The sequence below is a fragment of the Pituophis catenifer genome, unplaced genomic scaffold, assembly GCF_029215685.1.
Source record: "Pituophis catenifer annectens isolate HBS135680 unplaced genomic scaffold, rPitCat1.0.hap2 SCAF_2, whole genome shotgun sequence".
Taxonomy (NCBI): domain Eukaryota; kingdom Metazoa; phylum Chordata; class Lepidosauria; order Squamata; family Colubridae; genus Pituophis; species Pituophis catenifer.
In genome coordinates this window covers 236,880,632-236,897,912 of record NW_027256882.1, presented here as the reverse complement: position 1 = coordinate 236,897,912, position 17,281 = coordinate 236,880,632, and the positions used below count along the sequence as shown (strand labels likewise).

Sequence of the window (17,281 nt, the reverse complement as noted above, 5' to 3'; positions counted from 1 at the left end):
TTTGGGGGGTGTTCACCCATGCATGGCCTTGATGCCTTGCACCAAGATTCAATTGAAGTTAATTTAGAACAAAATTGATTATGGGTTTTCTGACCATTCAGTGACTGGCATTTTTTGCTTTTGTTTTTACATATTTGAACTGCTGAAAAAAATGAATAGAATGGAATGGAATGGAATGGAATGGAATAGCAAGGTTGGAAGGGACCTTAGAGGTCTTCTAGTCCAACCCCTGCTCAGGGAGGGAAACCTACACCAGTGATAGTGAACTTTTTAGACACCGAGTGCCCAAACTGCGTGTATGTGTATGCCCAAACTGAAAGGTCTGCACGCGTGCAAATGCACGCGTGCATATACATGCACAAATGTGCACATGTGCGGACATGTGCTAACGCGCACATGCACAGACATGCGGGCATGTGCAGCAGAGACCCAAAGACCAGCTGGCCAGCGGAAGGTGGAGCATCCCAACACCGGCAGTGCAACAAGAGGTAAGATCTTTTTCAAGAGCTTCTGTTTTGTCATTTGCAGGGAAACAGAAGCTCATGAAAGAAACTCCACAGACATCTGACTTGGGGCGACAGCACGCATGCCAGCAGACAGGGTTCTGAGTGCCACCTCTGGCACGCATGCATAGGTTCGCCATCACGGCCCTATACATTTCAGACAAATAGTTGTCCAATCTCTTCTTAAAAACTTCCAGCATTAGAGCATTCACAACTTCTGGAGGCAAGCCATTCCACTGGTTAATTGCTCTAACTGTCAGGAAATTTCTTCTTAGTTCTAGGTTGCTTCTCTCCTTGATTACAGTAGGAGAGAAAAGACGTAGACAATATCAGAGTAATGGCCTTTAGATTTTAGTAGCCTTCATGCTGCCTGAAGGTAATGGGACTTGAAGTCAATCTGACACCAAATCTTATCTGATGCAACTGCTTTCTTGGCTACTGGTATTCTCTGGGCTTCCAGGGAGTATTGGAATGCAATTTTGTTATTCTCAGCTTGAGCACAGAGACAGTACAATGCCCATAGCTGAAATCCACAAGAGCTATCCTACATGGGAAATTGTATTAAAATCAGGGGTAAAATGCTCCCGGTTCGGACCGGATCACCCGATACTGTAGCAATGGCAGCAGGTGGTTTGGAGAACCGGTAGCAAAAATCCCTGCCCCCCCCATGCCCAGCTGAGCCATGAGATCATCAGAGGCTGTTTTTTTAACTTTTAAAAGCATTTTTTCTACAACCTCTTGGCCGAAAAAATGCTTTTAAAAGTAAAAAAAAAAAGCCTCTGATGATTGCACGACTCAGTTGGGATCGTCAGAGGCTTCTAAAAGCATTTTTTTCTGCAACCTCTTCGGCTGAAGAGGTTGTAGAAAAAATGCTTTTAAAAGTTAAAAAAAAAAAAAGTTGGTCACGCCCACCCAGTCACATTACCCCCCCCACCAAGCCACGCCCACAGAACGGGTAGTAACAAATTTTAGATTTCACCCCTGATTAAAATGGTACTATTATGGATGAGAATGAAGGGTGGATATCCATGCACAATCATAAATATGGATTCCTTACCAAGAACTAACCAGCTGAGGTAAACTATTTGGTGCAGTACAAATGAATGGACAATACAATGAAACATCTTGGAATTCATTTATGTTTAGGTATAATTGAATTAATCTTAGCTTCAGCAGTATTTTTGGAGAAAGTATTTGTGCTTTCCTTTCTTTACGATGAACTCAATTGCATGAAATCAATGCTGCAGGACAGCCTTCTGCAACACAGTGCCCTCAATGTGCTGGAAAATTTTCTTATAACAACAGGTGGCCTACTTAATGGTCACCTCCTTTTTCTAGCTCTTTGGTGTTTTAAACCAGGTGTGGCTAAGACAGTCTCCTTCTGGATATATGGTCAGTATCTAAATAGAAAGTACTAAATGACAAGCAATGTAAAATAAGATTTCTGATTTTCTGAGCTATTAGAATAACTTGTATGAAACTCAGAATGCATAAAATTCAGTTTACATCTGAAAAAGGGTACACATTGCTAATCTCTTCTCCTTTGTTTTGAGCTTGTGAAATAATCTAGTTTCATTTTATAGCTTTGTACCAAGAAATGATGGATAAATTTTCTTCTTCTGAATTGTTTACTTACCTAAGTGAATGCCCTTGTCGTGGGCATGGAATGTGTCCATCCTGTGGTATCCTTTCCCACATCAAATCAGTCAGAGTAACTGAAAATTAGGAGATATTTGAGATTACTATCATCATCATTAAATACATCATTATATATTTATATGGGTGGAGGTGTACACACCAACAAAAAGCGCTGGTATCTAAATAAGATTTCCAAATTTTTTAAAAAAGATTGTGATGTAAGTTCACACAGTTATTTCCCTCTAAGAAAAGCAAGAGTAGATGTTTCATTTGTAAGATCCATGTTTTGATTATTATACTATGGTATATAAAAAAGCTGACTATTCTTATTTATAAGAAAAAATATCTTATTTCTGAAGAAACTGATGGATGCTCCAGAAAAAGATTAGAGAAGGAGAAGAGGAAATATTTTCACTATAGATCTGGGGAATGAGTGATTAGTTACACACATCATGCAAAATGAGAATGTGGTTGCTTTGTTTTTTCTTTACAGTGTTGTAATAATGAGATAACTGTGGTTAGAAAACAATCCATAATAACAAAATCACAGTTTAATCTTATTTGTTATGTACAGTCTTTGTTGACATGCAGATCACTCAGTTAGGTAGTGATCCTATCAAGTACTGTGACATTCATGGCATGTTTCATGAAATATTGAATAAAGAACATTGAACAATCAAATATTCCAAGAAAAAAATATTGGATTTACTTAGCAGAATACAGAGGCATCTGCAGGCTCCATCTTTCATTAAAATGATAAAAGCAGCATCGTGTTGCTATGACACAATGACACAAAATGTATGAATCCAGTTGCTCTAAGGCATAATATGTTTTAGTTAGTCTAAGCTTGGCATTTATTCATTTAATTTGTGTATCGCTTGACTCATAACATGTTGCATAAATCTAGACATTATATTTACAAACCATGGTTTATAGTTGAGCATGATGTATTCAAGAAATCTTGGTTAAAATAATGTGAGTCAAGAACAAAATTCTTCTACTAAAATGAGTCAAGAACCAAGTTCTTGATGGTACCAAATCAAGTCCCGTCCCACTCCCCAAAACCTGCAGATGACACATTCTACAAAATGATGTATTTTTGTACAATTTTTATATTAGGAATGTGTACAGGAGAAACACTGGCAAACTATTCCTTCTTCTATTGTTTGCAATTAAAATTCCACTATTTCATAATGATAACCCTTTTTCTGCATTACAAATAACTGCTCTATTACAGTGAAAGATGTGTAACTCCAAAGAGACAAATAAACTCCTGAATATGCTGTCTGCTAGAAAAGATGAATAGTATCTCACTTGTCAACATGTAGAAGTCATTGAAATATGTTGGTTGATCATCCTGAAAAAGAAAGGAAGAAAGAGACCGAACTTGTTTTATTCAAAGGTCATCAATATTGTCATCTAGACAAGGAAAGATTTTAAAATTGAAATGTAGTTTAACTCTCTCGAGTGAGGAGTTGCATTAGAAATAATAGACAAACAATCTAGACAGAAGCACATATCTATGAGATATTAATAGACAATGACCAGAATGTTGTGATTCTTAAGCTCAGTGACAGGAGAGAGAAGATTTTATCCAACAGTAAAAAAGGGATGAGGCATGCAATTTATCACAGTGTGAGAACTGATGCCAAATAGTGATCAAATTAACAAGAGATAACAAAGAAAACTGATACTTACAGAAGTATTATAAAAGGAGCAGCCCCCAAATATAAATGCTATATTTCCAGCCATTACCAATGCATGTCCATGTCTAAATAGTAAATCAAACAATGATAAATATTATGGGGCACTTTCATAACATTGGCTCTATTCACTTTCACTGAAAAGAGAGACCAGCCGTATTGCTATGCCTGCCTAATACAGTTCCTCCCACAGAGTTGAACAAGGCACTCAGTTTCTCATAGCCACAAACACTCGTAAGGCTGCTTACTCACAAAAGGCGCAATTATAAACATTTATTCCCCCTCTACTTTCTTGTGTATCTTAATCTCTCATGTTCCTCAAAGTACTATTGGGGACCAGCAGAACAATGTATGGATGAGGATGCTGGACGCAAGCTTTCTTCAACAGAGAAGCACGTTTTTGCTGGACATTTTTGTAACCCAAAATAGATGAAAAGGCAATCACAATTCAGTGGGTCCTTTCCTGGCAATAGGTAAAGGTAAAGGTTCCCCTTGCACATATGTGCTAGTCATTCCCGACTCTAGGGGGCGGTGCTCATCTCCATTTCAAAGCCGAAGAGCCAGCGCTGTCCGAAGATGTCTCTGTGGTCCTGTGGCCAGCATGACTAAACGCCAAAGGCGCACGGAACGCTGTTACCTTCCCACCAGTGGTGGTCCCTATTTTTCTACTTGCATTTTTTACGTGCTTTCGAACTGCTACGTTGGCAGAAGCTGGGACAAGTAATGGGAGCTCACCCCATTATGCGGCATTAGGGATTCGAACCGCTGAACTGCCACCCTTCGATCGACAAGCTCAGCGTCTTAGCCACTGAGTCACTGCATCCCTACTTCCTGGCAATAAAGTCCTATAAATATGGTGAGACTTTCTTTTGCATAAGCATGTTTTAAATTAAGTGATATAAGTACACCATGAGGTAAAGTAAACCCTTTTTTTAAAAAAAGAGAAGAAAACAGCTTTGATGTGGAAGTGTTTCTTATTGTTTGCTATTTTATTGATACAAATTCAGGGTATTTCCATAATTGAGAGAAGACATCATTATACTGCTTTGCTGCATCATCATCATCATCATCATCATCATCATCATCATCATCATCATCATCTCTTTATTTGTCTCCATCATGTGAAAACCTCCCCTCCACCAAATGAAATAGGTATAATCCTACCTCCCTGTCATTTAAATAAGATGAACTTGATTACATAGCATGGACAGAAATTAAAAAAATAGGATCAAAGATGCTGTTCACATATCAACAATCACAACAATAATCCAATCAGTTTTTAAATTGCAGTTCTTACTCAATTTGTACTGTTTTCTGGAATATAGAGTTCTGTAATAATTATTCATTAACTTTTTAAAAATTTAAAAACTGACTGATTTTTTTTTATTTAACAAGAGACAAATCTCTCCAAACAGAGACTTATGGAAGTGTAAAAATAAATATTAAAAGCAAAATCCAAAAATCCAATGGATATATTAAATTATCAACCTAGAAGGGTGAGAACCAGTCAGAAAATTAACCAAAGTCAGGAGAAGCCATAGGAAAGAGCCAGACCAAGAAAGTTAGGACCAGATCACTAGATGGGTGGACATCAATTTGGCTTCATAGGAGAAAGCAACAAATTTGTGCAAGCCTCTCTGCATCTTTCCTGGATGTAAAGGATGGATCTTTTAAAGGATTTGGCAGGTTTTCTTTAAAGCATTTGTGCTGATTTGCAAATGCATAGGTTAGGAACAGCAGAAATACTGCATTAATTACTGAGGCAAGCAGCCAAATTTAAATGAACTTGCATCAGATCTGGCCACAGCAACGAGGCTGGGGATTGGATATAACTTCAAGGTTTTAAGGAGCAATTTACGGGCACCAATTGATAGAGCCTCCAGCTACATTTCTTTTCCCAGCCAGTGGAACCTGTCAGTCAGAAACACCACCACAATTGCTGTGCTTAATAGGTTATGGGATGGTTTGGGCAACTAAGGAAAAGCACTTAAGACAAAGCTTTTAGTCACTTTCAAGTTGCCTGAATGACAGATTGCGAGTATAGACGTCTGTATGGCTGAACTGTTACTTGGGCTAATTTTGAACAGGCTCTTTTAGCACTCTTCTAAAAAGTACAGGTAGTCCTCTACTTAGGACCACAACTCCGTTGTTTGCTATGAGGCGGGTTTAGCCAGAAACTGTACATAAGATCCAGTTTCTGGCAAAACTGCTATAAATCACAAAGATGTTACCGTGAGGCACTGCAAACAGCCATCACTGAGGGCCAGTTGCAAAGCACTCAAAATGTGTGGGGGTACTGGGGGGGGGGGCAATGTTGGAACTTCAAAACCAGATCATAAGTAGATTTTTAAGGGTTCATTATAACTTCAAATGGTTAACCAACCTGTTGATGAATGCAATGTTAAGCTGCCTCTGCAGCAGTCTGGGAATGAGTTGAAAAGTGCTATCACAGGGATAGGTCCTCTAAAAATCACTACAATAGTGAGGCAGCTTTTTGCTGCAGTTCATGGGACATGAGGATAATGCTTTAGGAAAGCAACCTAAGCTCCCTTTCACATTGTTACTGTCTCTTCTTGCCAAACCCTCCAAAGCTGTGTGAGAAGGATCTGCAGTCACTCAGATCTATTAAGGAGCAAAAACCTCCATGCGTTCCCTGAACTTCTACAGACCTTATAGAAGAATAACAAAAACAGAATAAAACCTTACCCAGTAGTGAAGAAGAGTAGATTAAATCACTTATGTATGATCCATATAAATACAATACCTTTCTATATATAAACTTACTACACATTTCATTTATTTCTCTGTCTGGAATAAAATAAAATTCTAGGCCCCTATGGGGGAGAGAGCTGAAAATCCTTCAAGCTATCTTTCCCTTGAAAGACAACAGCAGAATGGCTGCAGACCAAGAGTCAGAAGGTGGCTTGACTTGGAGTTTCCACAAACGAGGGAACAAATTGCCCATAGGCTTCATAGAACTGAAGGTCTCCAAAACCAAACTTATTATCATTTCATACATTTCAAAAATATCACAGCTGACCACAAAACTAAATTGGCTCAGCTGTTGCAGTTGTATAATCACAAGGAACTGGAATCAATCTTACAGCAATATAAACTTTAGGAGGAGCTAGAAATTTGTAGAGCCAAGTTCATTTCTTTGTTTGCATTTTTTCCAGTTTGACAATATCGTCTTTCACACACAAAGTCTTTCTCTACATCATTCTCTTTGGGAGAGAGTAAAACATGAGGCATTGACCTGAAGTCTCTGCTGACCATTGGTAAATCTTACTATCAAGAGAAATGGACTGTTATTTGGTTTTCATGGTACAGTATGCATGGCTATCCCTTGATATGACTATCCTCTTAGAATCATGAATTGGGGGGGGGGGAACCCAGGGAGATTATTTAAACCTCATAAAATTGGGAGGAACTGAGGGAGATCATTTAAGCCTTATAAAATATATATATAAGAAATAGGAAGAAATATGTAAGAAATAAGTTGCCGTTATGAATACAATTAACATATCTACATGATGGGATATTTAGAAGTTTCACACCACTTTAATTTATACTCAGTTTTATAAAATCATGCTTACATTATATAAACACACACAAAATGCACACAAAACAACAGCACCATATATTATATACAAAATTATTATTAATAATAGATATTATAGAATCTATCTAATATACAGTAACAAAATGTGTAACTCTTATGTTATGCCCAGTGACCAAAGATATTATTGAAACTATACTGGCATGGATGCACAGATATACATTTTGTAGGAAAAACTGTTAATCAAGAAAATCTACAAGTCAGTGTTAAGGAGACATTTTTGAATTTTAAAACAGATTTCACATAGGCCAAGAATAGTTTCCTTAAACTAACCACAGTCCTACTACCAGATCTTTATCCACAATAAACTTATTTATAAATTAAATTCTAATGCAAGGTAGCCAAGAAAAAGAAAGAGAAATGTAACAGTTCACTGAATACTTTTAGTGCTATATTTCAGTATAACACAGAGACATAAATTAAGAGTGACTGTTTTCTGGGGTTTTTTAACTACTGTGCCATACCTAGGAGTTGGAGGATTTCCATTCACTTCCTTTTTAGTCCAATATCCACTTGCAAATGCCATCTAAGAAAGCTGTATTTGGGGAAGAAAATAATGGATTATTTTGAGAATATTTAATGAAATTTCTGTTGGTGATCACTAATAAATATGAATTATGTCTGGGATGAGATCGACCAATGTGTATTTGGGAATTGCTTCCATTTGTGAAAGTGACCAGGACCGACAAGTTCCTTTCTCCATTGAAAATTCATTCCAGAGATTTTCCTGGTTTTTATATGGAAGAAAAGGAAGGGCAAGGTTGAACAACTGCAGTCCGGAGATGGAAGGGACCACATAAATCTTGGATTTCATCCTCTATCTTCAATTCAACTTTTACCAACATGGTCCATCTGGATGTGTCTAAAATGAAACTCACAAAATTTCTACTTAGCATGACCAAAGAGAAATTCTGGCTGAAAAATATGGCAGGAATGGACTTCAACATGTCTAAACTTAATCAGCCGAAAAAGTATTAATAGAGTATTATCATATTCACTGAAATTGATAACAGTAATGGTTCTGTTGCAATCTTTCTTGTAATTTGTTTGTGGAAGTTCTCCAATAATGACAAAGCATGAAAGAAAATTGAATTCCCACCCCGTTTTATTTTTTTCTCTGTGTTCTACTCACCACTCTGATTCTGTTTCTCTAGAAATGCAGGAATATATCTGCAACTTCAGTAAGCCTCCCAATTTTAATTTTACCAGTTTAATCAACCTCTTTACCTGCCCTGATTAACAGTTGCTATGGCACCAACATACACAGATTGAAATGCACACCTTTGTTGCCTTTATAATTCTGATTTATTTCCGGGTTATTTGAAGTCATGGCAACCCAACAGACACTGACCATAATGTACACTCAATATCCCATCATTCTGTCCTTCTCTAGCAAAAACCTATTGAATGTATGTGTGGAAGATTGCCATTAAAGGAACAGTAGGCATATTTTTAAATAAAGGATTAATCTTGACTTTGCAAAGACTATGATCCTTTACATATTTTTCTATAAGCAACTGATACCCTACGCTGTATAAATACTATAAAGGACAATAAAACTATGGGTAGTATTACCTGAGGATCAGATTGTAGAACTATTGCTGCAATTAAGATAAATCTTTATAGTGATTATAGTAAAGGTTTTGTATCTGACCACCTTGTTGTGACACACTTCTTCTAGGTTGAGCTTGAGTTTATAACAAGGTCCTGGTAACTAACTTCCATTTGTTGTTGTTCAGTTGCTAAGCTGTGTCCGACTCTTCATGACCCCATTGACCAGTCCCCCCCATCTCCCACTATAACTAACTTCCATAATGTCTCTTTATTGACAATATTAGGTAAAACTACTTGCAGTAGAGGTTTACGTTGCCCTGGCTTATCAATATCCTTGGATATGAAAATATATGATTATATCTAAGATGATGAGGAGGAAGAAGAGGAGGATTTATATGCCTTTATCAAGGTTTGGTACAAATCAAACTACAGAAATATGATCCAATAAAATAGGTCATGATTTAGTAACCAAACCAATTGGACAGATAGTTACAACAAAGACAAGCTAATTGTTGCAACTAGACAAATTAGCACCACCTTACAATACAGAGAAATACATCCACAATACATATTTCTGTATAACTATGGCCAGTAGACCATCTTGTGCTTTCTTCAAATAGCTCAATGAGAAGAAGAAAACTAATCACACTATAGATTAGCCCAATGTGTGAGTCATGACAGAAAAGAGATGACATTTGTAAGCATTTTTTTTTCTGTTGACTTTCCAAACAGTCAAGAAATTAGAGTAAAATGCACGAATCCTTATCCCACAAAGCCATATTTTGTTTCTAACAGGCTAATTTTAGCGAAACATATCTAGGGAAAATAAAATTATTCCAAAGCTTCTATGGTTTCTTTTTACAGGGAAGATAAAACAATGTTTGCTGTCATCCTAATCCAAACACAACCCATCCATTCATCCTTCGATTTACCATATATAATTAATCCTTGAAGACAGCAATTTCTCGCCTGTCCTCCATGAAATTGTCGTTATCTTTACCCATCCCATGAATGAAAAAGGCTGAGGTCATAGTTATGCAGGCATAAGCAATGTTTTTTCTGGCCTCAAGGCAAATTTGTCAGATGAGCCTCCCAATCTCAACATTAGTCACATTACATTACAATAAATAAAACTATACCCTGCAGAAAAGCTCAGCTCCTGGTAGGGGAACATAGTGTGCTCCTATAGTAAAGTTCCAAGGTCTGTGAATGTTAACTCTATCCAAGCAGTGTATAAGGGTAAACAGAGTAAACTCAGGGCAAACAAGCAGTATAGGCAGAGGGGACATTTTATTATTATTATTATTATTATTATTATTATTATTATTATTATTATTTACTTTATTCATTAAACATGAAACTCAGTCAACTGAACATTCAAAAATGCATCAAAAATACCATTGACTGGAGCTAATGGTTGATACAGGTTGGTGCCAGTGTCCTAGGTATCAACCAAGTACCTTCTTAAGATGTACGATGTTCCAAGTAGCACAGTTTTTTTGCAGTTACGCTGGTGTTATTGCAGGAAGCTACAATTTGTGGATGTATTATTATTATTATTATTATTATTATTATTATTATTATTATTATTATTATTATTTAATCTTTAGTGATATTCACAGCCTTTGAGGCTGGTTAATAGCTCAGCAGCTTGAGTCCTAACCAAGGACCTAGGAACTGTTAAGGTATCATCGGAGGATGTAAGCTGTTCCGAGTAAGGTGGTTTTTTGTAGAGTCAAAATGTTCAAGTCCGGAAAATTTAGAATTTCTAAATAGCCCTTTGGGTATTGCTCCAAGGGCTCCAATTACAATTGGGACAACACACGATTTCTTTTTCCACAGTCGCTCAACTTCAATTTGCAAATCCCGGTACTTTGTGATTTTTTTCTTGCTGCTTATCTTCAATCTGTGCATCACCAGGTATTGCAATGTCAATGAACCATACTTTTTTCTTTTCAACTATTGTTATGTCAGGTGTGTTGTGGACCAAGTGCCTGTCAGTCTGAATTCTAAAGTCCCACAAGATCTTGAGTTTCTCATTCTCTAAAACTTTCTCAACCTGATGTTCCCAGTGGTTTTTGCTGTACTCAAATCCAAACTTCTGGCACAATTTCCAGTGAATGATCTTAGCAACACGGTCATGGCGTTGTAGGTAGTCAGTTTGTGAAATTTTGCTGCATCCACTGATCAGGTGGTCGACTGTCTCATCTTTCTCATTGCAGAGGCGGCATTTGCTGTTGGTGGTAACATGTTGAATTTTTGCCTTCATGCAGTTTGTGGCTAGGGCTTGTTCTTGTTCTTCTTATTATTATTATGTGAAGGGATAGCAATGTTTTTAATTTCTGGTCCTGGACTGCTCTGAATTTTTGACCAAAAGGGAGGGTGGGAGATTAAGTAAGATACCTATGTGTGAAATTATTTAGAAATTGAGTTAAGGATGGAAATCATGGTTGGCACTCAAGCTAACATAAAGACCCTGGATTGATTATGTTTCCAGCAGTTGGCGTTTTACAATAAACAAAAACACTTAAGCATATTGCTATTAGAGCTGCATTAGTAAGGCATCTGGTGTTAACTACAATGATATACAAACAATGAAACATGCATCATGGCCTAACAATACAAATGCCACCCTTAGTGGTGGCATGAAATGTGAGAAGGTCATGTTTAACAAGAACACTGCATTAAGAGATGTTAAAATAGAGAGTGAGAGCCGATTGCTCTAATAGGTTTTCTTACCAGGCACTGAGTCCAATATCTATATACATCTATATACACAGTTTGGAAAAAAAATGCAACGTCTTTATGTCAGACTATAATACCAAAATAATAAATATTATGGATAGTTGCCAATCTCTTATATGAAATGACATTAAAAGAAGAAGGCAGAAGTCCTAATAAATGATAAGGAGTCTTCCTCATTTGTCCTTAACCACAGCATGGCCGTGCCCCAGCAACCCCGACTACATTCATTTCATGCCCTGCCCATATCTGAGGCAGCTTAAACTTCTAGAACAGGGGTGTCAAACTGGCAGCCCAAGGGCCGGATGCATCACGCATAGGCCATGCCCACCCCAGCTCTGCAAAAAACATCATGAAATGTCACATGATGGCGTGATGCCACGAGTTTGATATCTGTGTTCTAGAATATAAACTGAGAGCAAACCCTACTCTGTACTAGCACCAATGATGTTACCTTGTTTGGGTAATGAAACATCTGCAAGAAAACAACAAAGCTTAGAGAGCACCAAGGACCCCTCAGCTTAAATTTCTCCTTACCTGCTCGAGTTACATTGTGGTGCTTTCGGTCTTTTCACAACACGTTTGCTGTGAATAGTTTCAGGGATTGTGATCTACTTAGCTCTTATTGGCCATTTCTATCTACTGTGAGAACACTCCATTCCCTGTGGTTGTTGAGCTCTTCCTTCCGCAGTTTGGGTTGGATTGCAAGGCAGACTCCTGGCTCCTGGAGATGCATCTGTCCAAGTAATTCTGACCGCTGCTTTCAATAGTGCTTGTCAGCTCCTACACAGCCTCCTTATAAATATAGGGTTAGAGATCTTCTAAAAGAGCATTGGACCTGTTTTTAAGCACTAGTTAATGCTTCTAAGAATGCTGGTCCTACCTTATACAGGCTGAGTTAACAGTGAAATGAAAGCCAGATTCTGCTGCATTACAGGTTTTCTACAGTTTGGGCTGACATTAGTTTTTTCCATTTTCCATTTTTTAAATGATTATTTCTGAAGGCCCATGCAATAATGCTATCGCTCTGGACAATGACCTAAGGCCAGGCTCACACAGCTGCAGTTTCCATGACTTTGTGCAGTGCTTCACAGCTATTTTCTTATTACTTTTCAGAGAATTAGCAATATTATGTTCCTCTTGGAGGGAGAGCGGGCATCACTGGGCCGCCCCACTCCATACCAGCTTTATTAGCAGTAGGTGCTATGGTGATGGCTATTGTTGCGAGAAGTAAGCCACTCCGATTTGTGTGACTCAAGATGTCTGCTCTAGCATTCAGGTTCTCTTTGGCTATTATCTAGCTACTTTTGGATGCTGCCAGACTTGAGGTTGATTGCTTCTTCCTTAACCCCATTCGGGCTGGATACATCTTATCTGTCAGCTGTGCTGTTTCTGAATTAAGCCCATTTTCAAAAAAGCATTATATAGAAATAGCATGGATGACAGGTACGAGACACAAAGGACAAGCTATATGGAAGAACAGGACTCTTTTCTGCTTCACCTTGCATCCTGCCACCTGCCTTAGCATTTACCATCGGTGAGATACGTAATTAGAGAAATGCTAAATCTGCCATGCAGGAATCCGTTTAAATTCACCAGATCTTCACGTTAAGGACAGTGATTAGTGGCTGTTTTCCACTGGTAGATGAGAAATAAAGAAAGGGAATCCCTTTCCTGGCTTCCGTGGGCTTCTTTCTTGTCTGTAATAAAGTACAGAATAGGAAAATACAATGGCAGAATAGGAAAGGCCTGAAAGTGGTGGGTTGTGGAGGGAAAGGTGGTGGAGTGAACAGTTATGCTCACATACTTTTCTGTAGCAATATCAATAGCACTTCACAGTACTTTACAGTCCTCTCTAAGCAGTTTTCAGAGTCAACGTATTGCCTCCAACAATCTGGGTCCTCATTTTACCGACCTCGGAAGGATGGAAGGCTGAGTCAACCTTGAGCCTGGTGAGATTTGAACTGCCAAACTGCTGGCAGCTGGTGATCAGAAGTAGCCTGCAGTACTGCACTCTAACCACTGTGCCACCGCAGCTCTTTTTCTGTAGGTTCAAGAAATGGTGGACATCATTATGGTTGAAAGATCCCTTAGTTAATTTTAATAAAACAGCAATGTTCAGATTAATTAATAACAGCAATGTTGAGATTAATTAATTTATATATCTGCACAACTGAATACAATGAATTCATTTGTATGGAACTATAGATTTATTTATGCCTACCTACCGGTAAAATAAGTCTTGATGTAATCAAGGTATTTCTATTCATAACGAAGTGTTGAATCCATTGTTAGGGAAATAACTTTACTTTTTAATTTCACAAATGCTATAGGAATCACTTTATTGTCTCTAAAGAAACAGCAGTATGATGGAACTATGAATCCTAACCCTAACCCAGTTATTCCAATGATTCTGTTTCTTAATAACAGAAATAGGCAGTTGTATGTGTTCTATCAATACACTGAGTTACAATTGAAGCAGTTTTTATTATTAGCAAGCCCAGGCACCAAATGTATTATCAGTGCTGAATATTAATGGTCTGTTTGACTGTCAGATGCTCTTTTAAACTCCAGCAAGTCAATGAAATTCAGATAATAATTTTGGAATCCAAATTCCATCTTTACCGTGATATTAATGGCAATTTCTGACTACACAAGTAGAGCAGATCAGTTAATACCAAGACAGAATTAAAAACCTGAATGTTAATGAATCGGTCTTGCCATTTTATGCTTTGAAGACAGATGTTGGGAACCATCTAGCCTGGCAGGGGGGAGGGATGAGCTAGTCTAGAATCACTGTTGCAATTGCAAAAGGGGTGGAACTGGTTTCCCTGAATTCCTTGGAGTCTCATCTAATTGTTCCAAGAATAGGCTGCCAGACGAGGGAGATTCCCGTATTATAGGAAGAGTGTAATAAAGTAGTTAGTTTGAACTCTGCACGTGTGGAGGTCTGGTTGCTTATGCCTGAGAACAGTTCCTTCACAATCATTAATTTTTTAAAAAACAGCTTCTGTTGTGGGTTTGCTCTGCTATTTGACTGGTTCTGAGGAACTCAGGCAAGGGAATTGTTAAGAGAATTATCTTGAGAAATGAGAAAAAAATTACTAATCTGGAAATTGAAGATTGGATTAGGGGAATGTAATTTATCCATTTTTGAAAAAGCAGTATTTCTACCAAACCCCCCCCCCCTCAAATGCACCACAGCTCCCTTTGGCTTAGATTTTAAGATAATTTATAAAATTAAGTTTTATCCTTTTTAAAATGAAACCATACTTATTATTTCATATATATGTGATATCGTTAATTTTTTTGGGTTTATTTTGTTTTTGGTAGTTTTTGTGTATTCTTTAACACAGTGGCCCCCAACTTTTTGGGCACTAGGGACCAATTCCAGAGAGAAAGGTTTTTCCGCGGACTGGAAAGGGTATGGTTTTCTGTGATGCCTGGTCCTGTGGATGGGGCTTCGCTTGTTTGTGCATCCTAGTTTCTGGCATGCGGCAGCCCTATGCTGGTCCATGGACTGAGGACCCCTGCTTTAATAAACTTTTATTTTATTTTTTAAAAAATAATATAATAAAATGCCCAGTCTTGGCCTCATTAACAGGAAAAAAAAAATGTTTGTATTACTAAAGCTTTAATAATTCCTTGGATAAAATAATCTGTTTTTTTAACCATCCCTATTGAAGAAAGTGATCAATGACTTTTGAACCTGATGACTTTAAATTTATTGATCTGATTAAAGAGTATCATATAAAAATTTAGGATACATTTCACTGTACAATTACTGATTTTGCATTCATTTTGCATTTTGAATGTTTACTGAAACCTAATCCCTACTAATTGCAGAAAGTTAAATAAGAACAAACCTAAGCAATGCTTGGCTCTCACAATTCCAGAAAATCCAGGAAGTAAAAAAAAAAAAAAAAACACCTGTTAGCAAATTCCTTCAATATTGTTGCTAAGAAAAATGTATCGATGTGCCATAAATTTCAAGGAGTTGAAAAAGACCTGGAGAACGTATTTAGGAACAGACTTAACAGAAACTTCTTGATTTACAGTCATTCATTTAGGAAACATTCAGTTACGAATCAGTGAAAAAAGTGAGTTACAACTGGCTCTTTCTTGCACAATTGGAACAGTCCCATGACCACATAATCTAAATTTGGGTGCTTGGCAACCACCATGTTTTTATAATGGTTGCAGCATCCCAGGGTCATGCGATAACCATTTGCAACCTTCCTAAATTGGCTTCCAATAAGGATAGTTTATTGGGGGCAAGAGGCTGACTCTGTAAACCGCTTAGAGAAGGCTGTAAAGCACTGCGAAGCGATATATAAATCTATGTGGTATTGCTACAGCCAATGGGAAAAGATGGATTTGCTTAATAACCACATGATTCACTTAACTGTGGTGTTTCACTTTAACCACCATGGCACAAAAGGTTATAAAATTAGGCACAACTCCTTTAACAACCAACTTGCTTAGCAATCGAAATTCTGGTACAACTATGGTTGTAAATCGAGGACTTACCTGTACCCAACTAATTAATTAAGCAGTAAATTTCAGTATAGCTAAAAGGTAATGTAATATCGAAACATCTTGTGCCTTATTCCCAATACTTTGTATGCAACAATTATCCTTGACATGTCTTATGTAATAAAATAGCATCGTTTTAACAACTTTACATACTTTTATGCACTTGTAATGCCATACAATAAAGAGCAAAGCATGAAAATACATCAACATTTATATCAACAGGTGGATTGACAATCGAATAAAGAATAGATAAAAGTTAATATAAATTTTAAGATGCATATGTAAATTAAGTTACATTAGGATGAAACGTAAAAGAAGAATCCATCTAACCTGTGTAGAAAAATAACAGTGTCTGACTGATTATATTGTATTATAATAAATTTCAATAAAAAATTACAAAAAGAAAAGAAAATACATCAACATTTAAAAAAAAAATACACCGACTACACATAAACGGGTACAAATAGAAATGGGTGCAGCACCACAGCCTCTTTCTCACGTATCTAGATGCTAGGAAGCAAAGGTGCAAGCATAATTTTTAACTTGTTAGTCTTAATTGCACTTTTAACTGTTAAATTATGAGATTTGGATTTAATTTCTTTTTAACTTTTTCATTAGATGTTTTTTACTGTTGTGAGCCGCCCTGAGTCCGGCTGGAGATAGGGCGGCATATAAATCTCAATAATAATAATAATAATAATAATAATAATAATAATAATAATAATAATAATAATAATAATAATAATAATATAGAAAAAAAATCGGTGAAAAAAAAGAAGACCCAATGACGGCCCAAACTTTAAACCCGTCGAAAAACCCGCCGAGCTCACGAGATTCCCGCCCATCCGGGAGATAAAGCCCCGCCCACGCTGCCTATTACGGTATATGATTAGCAGCGGCTTCGCGGTGCGGAAGCCCCGCCTTCTCCGTATGTGACGTCTTTTCCGGTGGGGTGTGTGTGTGTATATGTATGTGTGTGGCTTTCG

At 37.3% G+C, this 17,281-nt stretch overlaps 1 protein-coding gene across 1 annotated transcript in view; it reads right to left on the bottom strand.

The window, feature by feature from the left end:
* Positions 1 to 7,989, bottom strand: part of LOC139311261 (rab9 effector protein with kelch motifs-like) — a 62,904-nt gene extending 54,915 nt beyond the window's left edge. The window contains exons 1-4 of the mRNA XM_070935660.1: positions 7,928 to 7,989; positions 3,840 to 3,912; positions 3,456 to 3,498; positions 2,140 to 2,218 (exon numbers count right to left, since the gene is read on the bottom strand). Coding sequence (XP_070791761.1) covers positions 2,140 to 2,218; positions 3,456 to 3,498; positions 3,840 to 3,912; positions 7,928 to 7,989 — 257 coding nt within the window. The remainder of the gene's footprint in view (positions 1 to 2,139; positions 2,219 to 3,455; positions 3,499 to 3,839; positions 3,913 to 7,927) is intronic.
* Between the last annotated feature and the right edge of the window lie 9,292 nt (positions 7,990 to 17,281).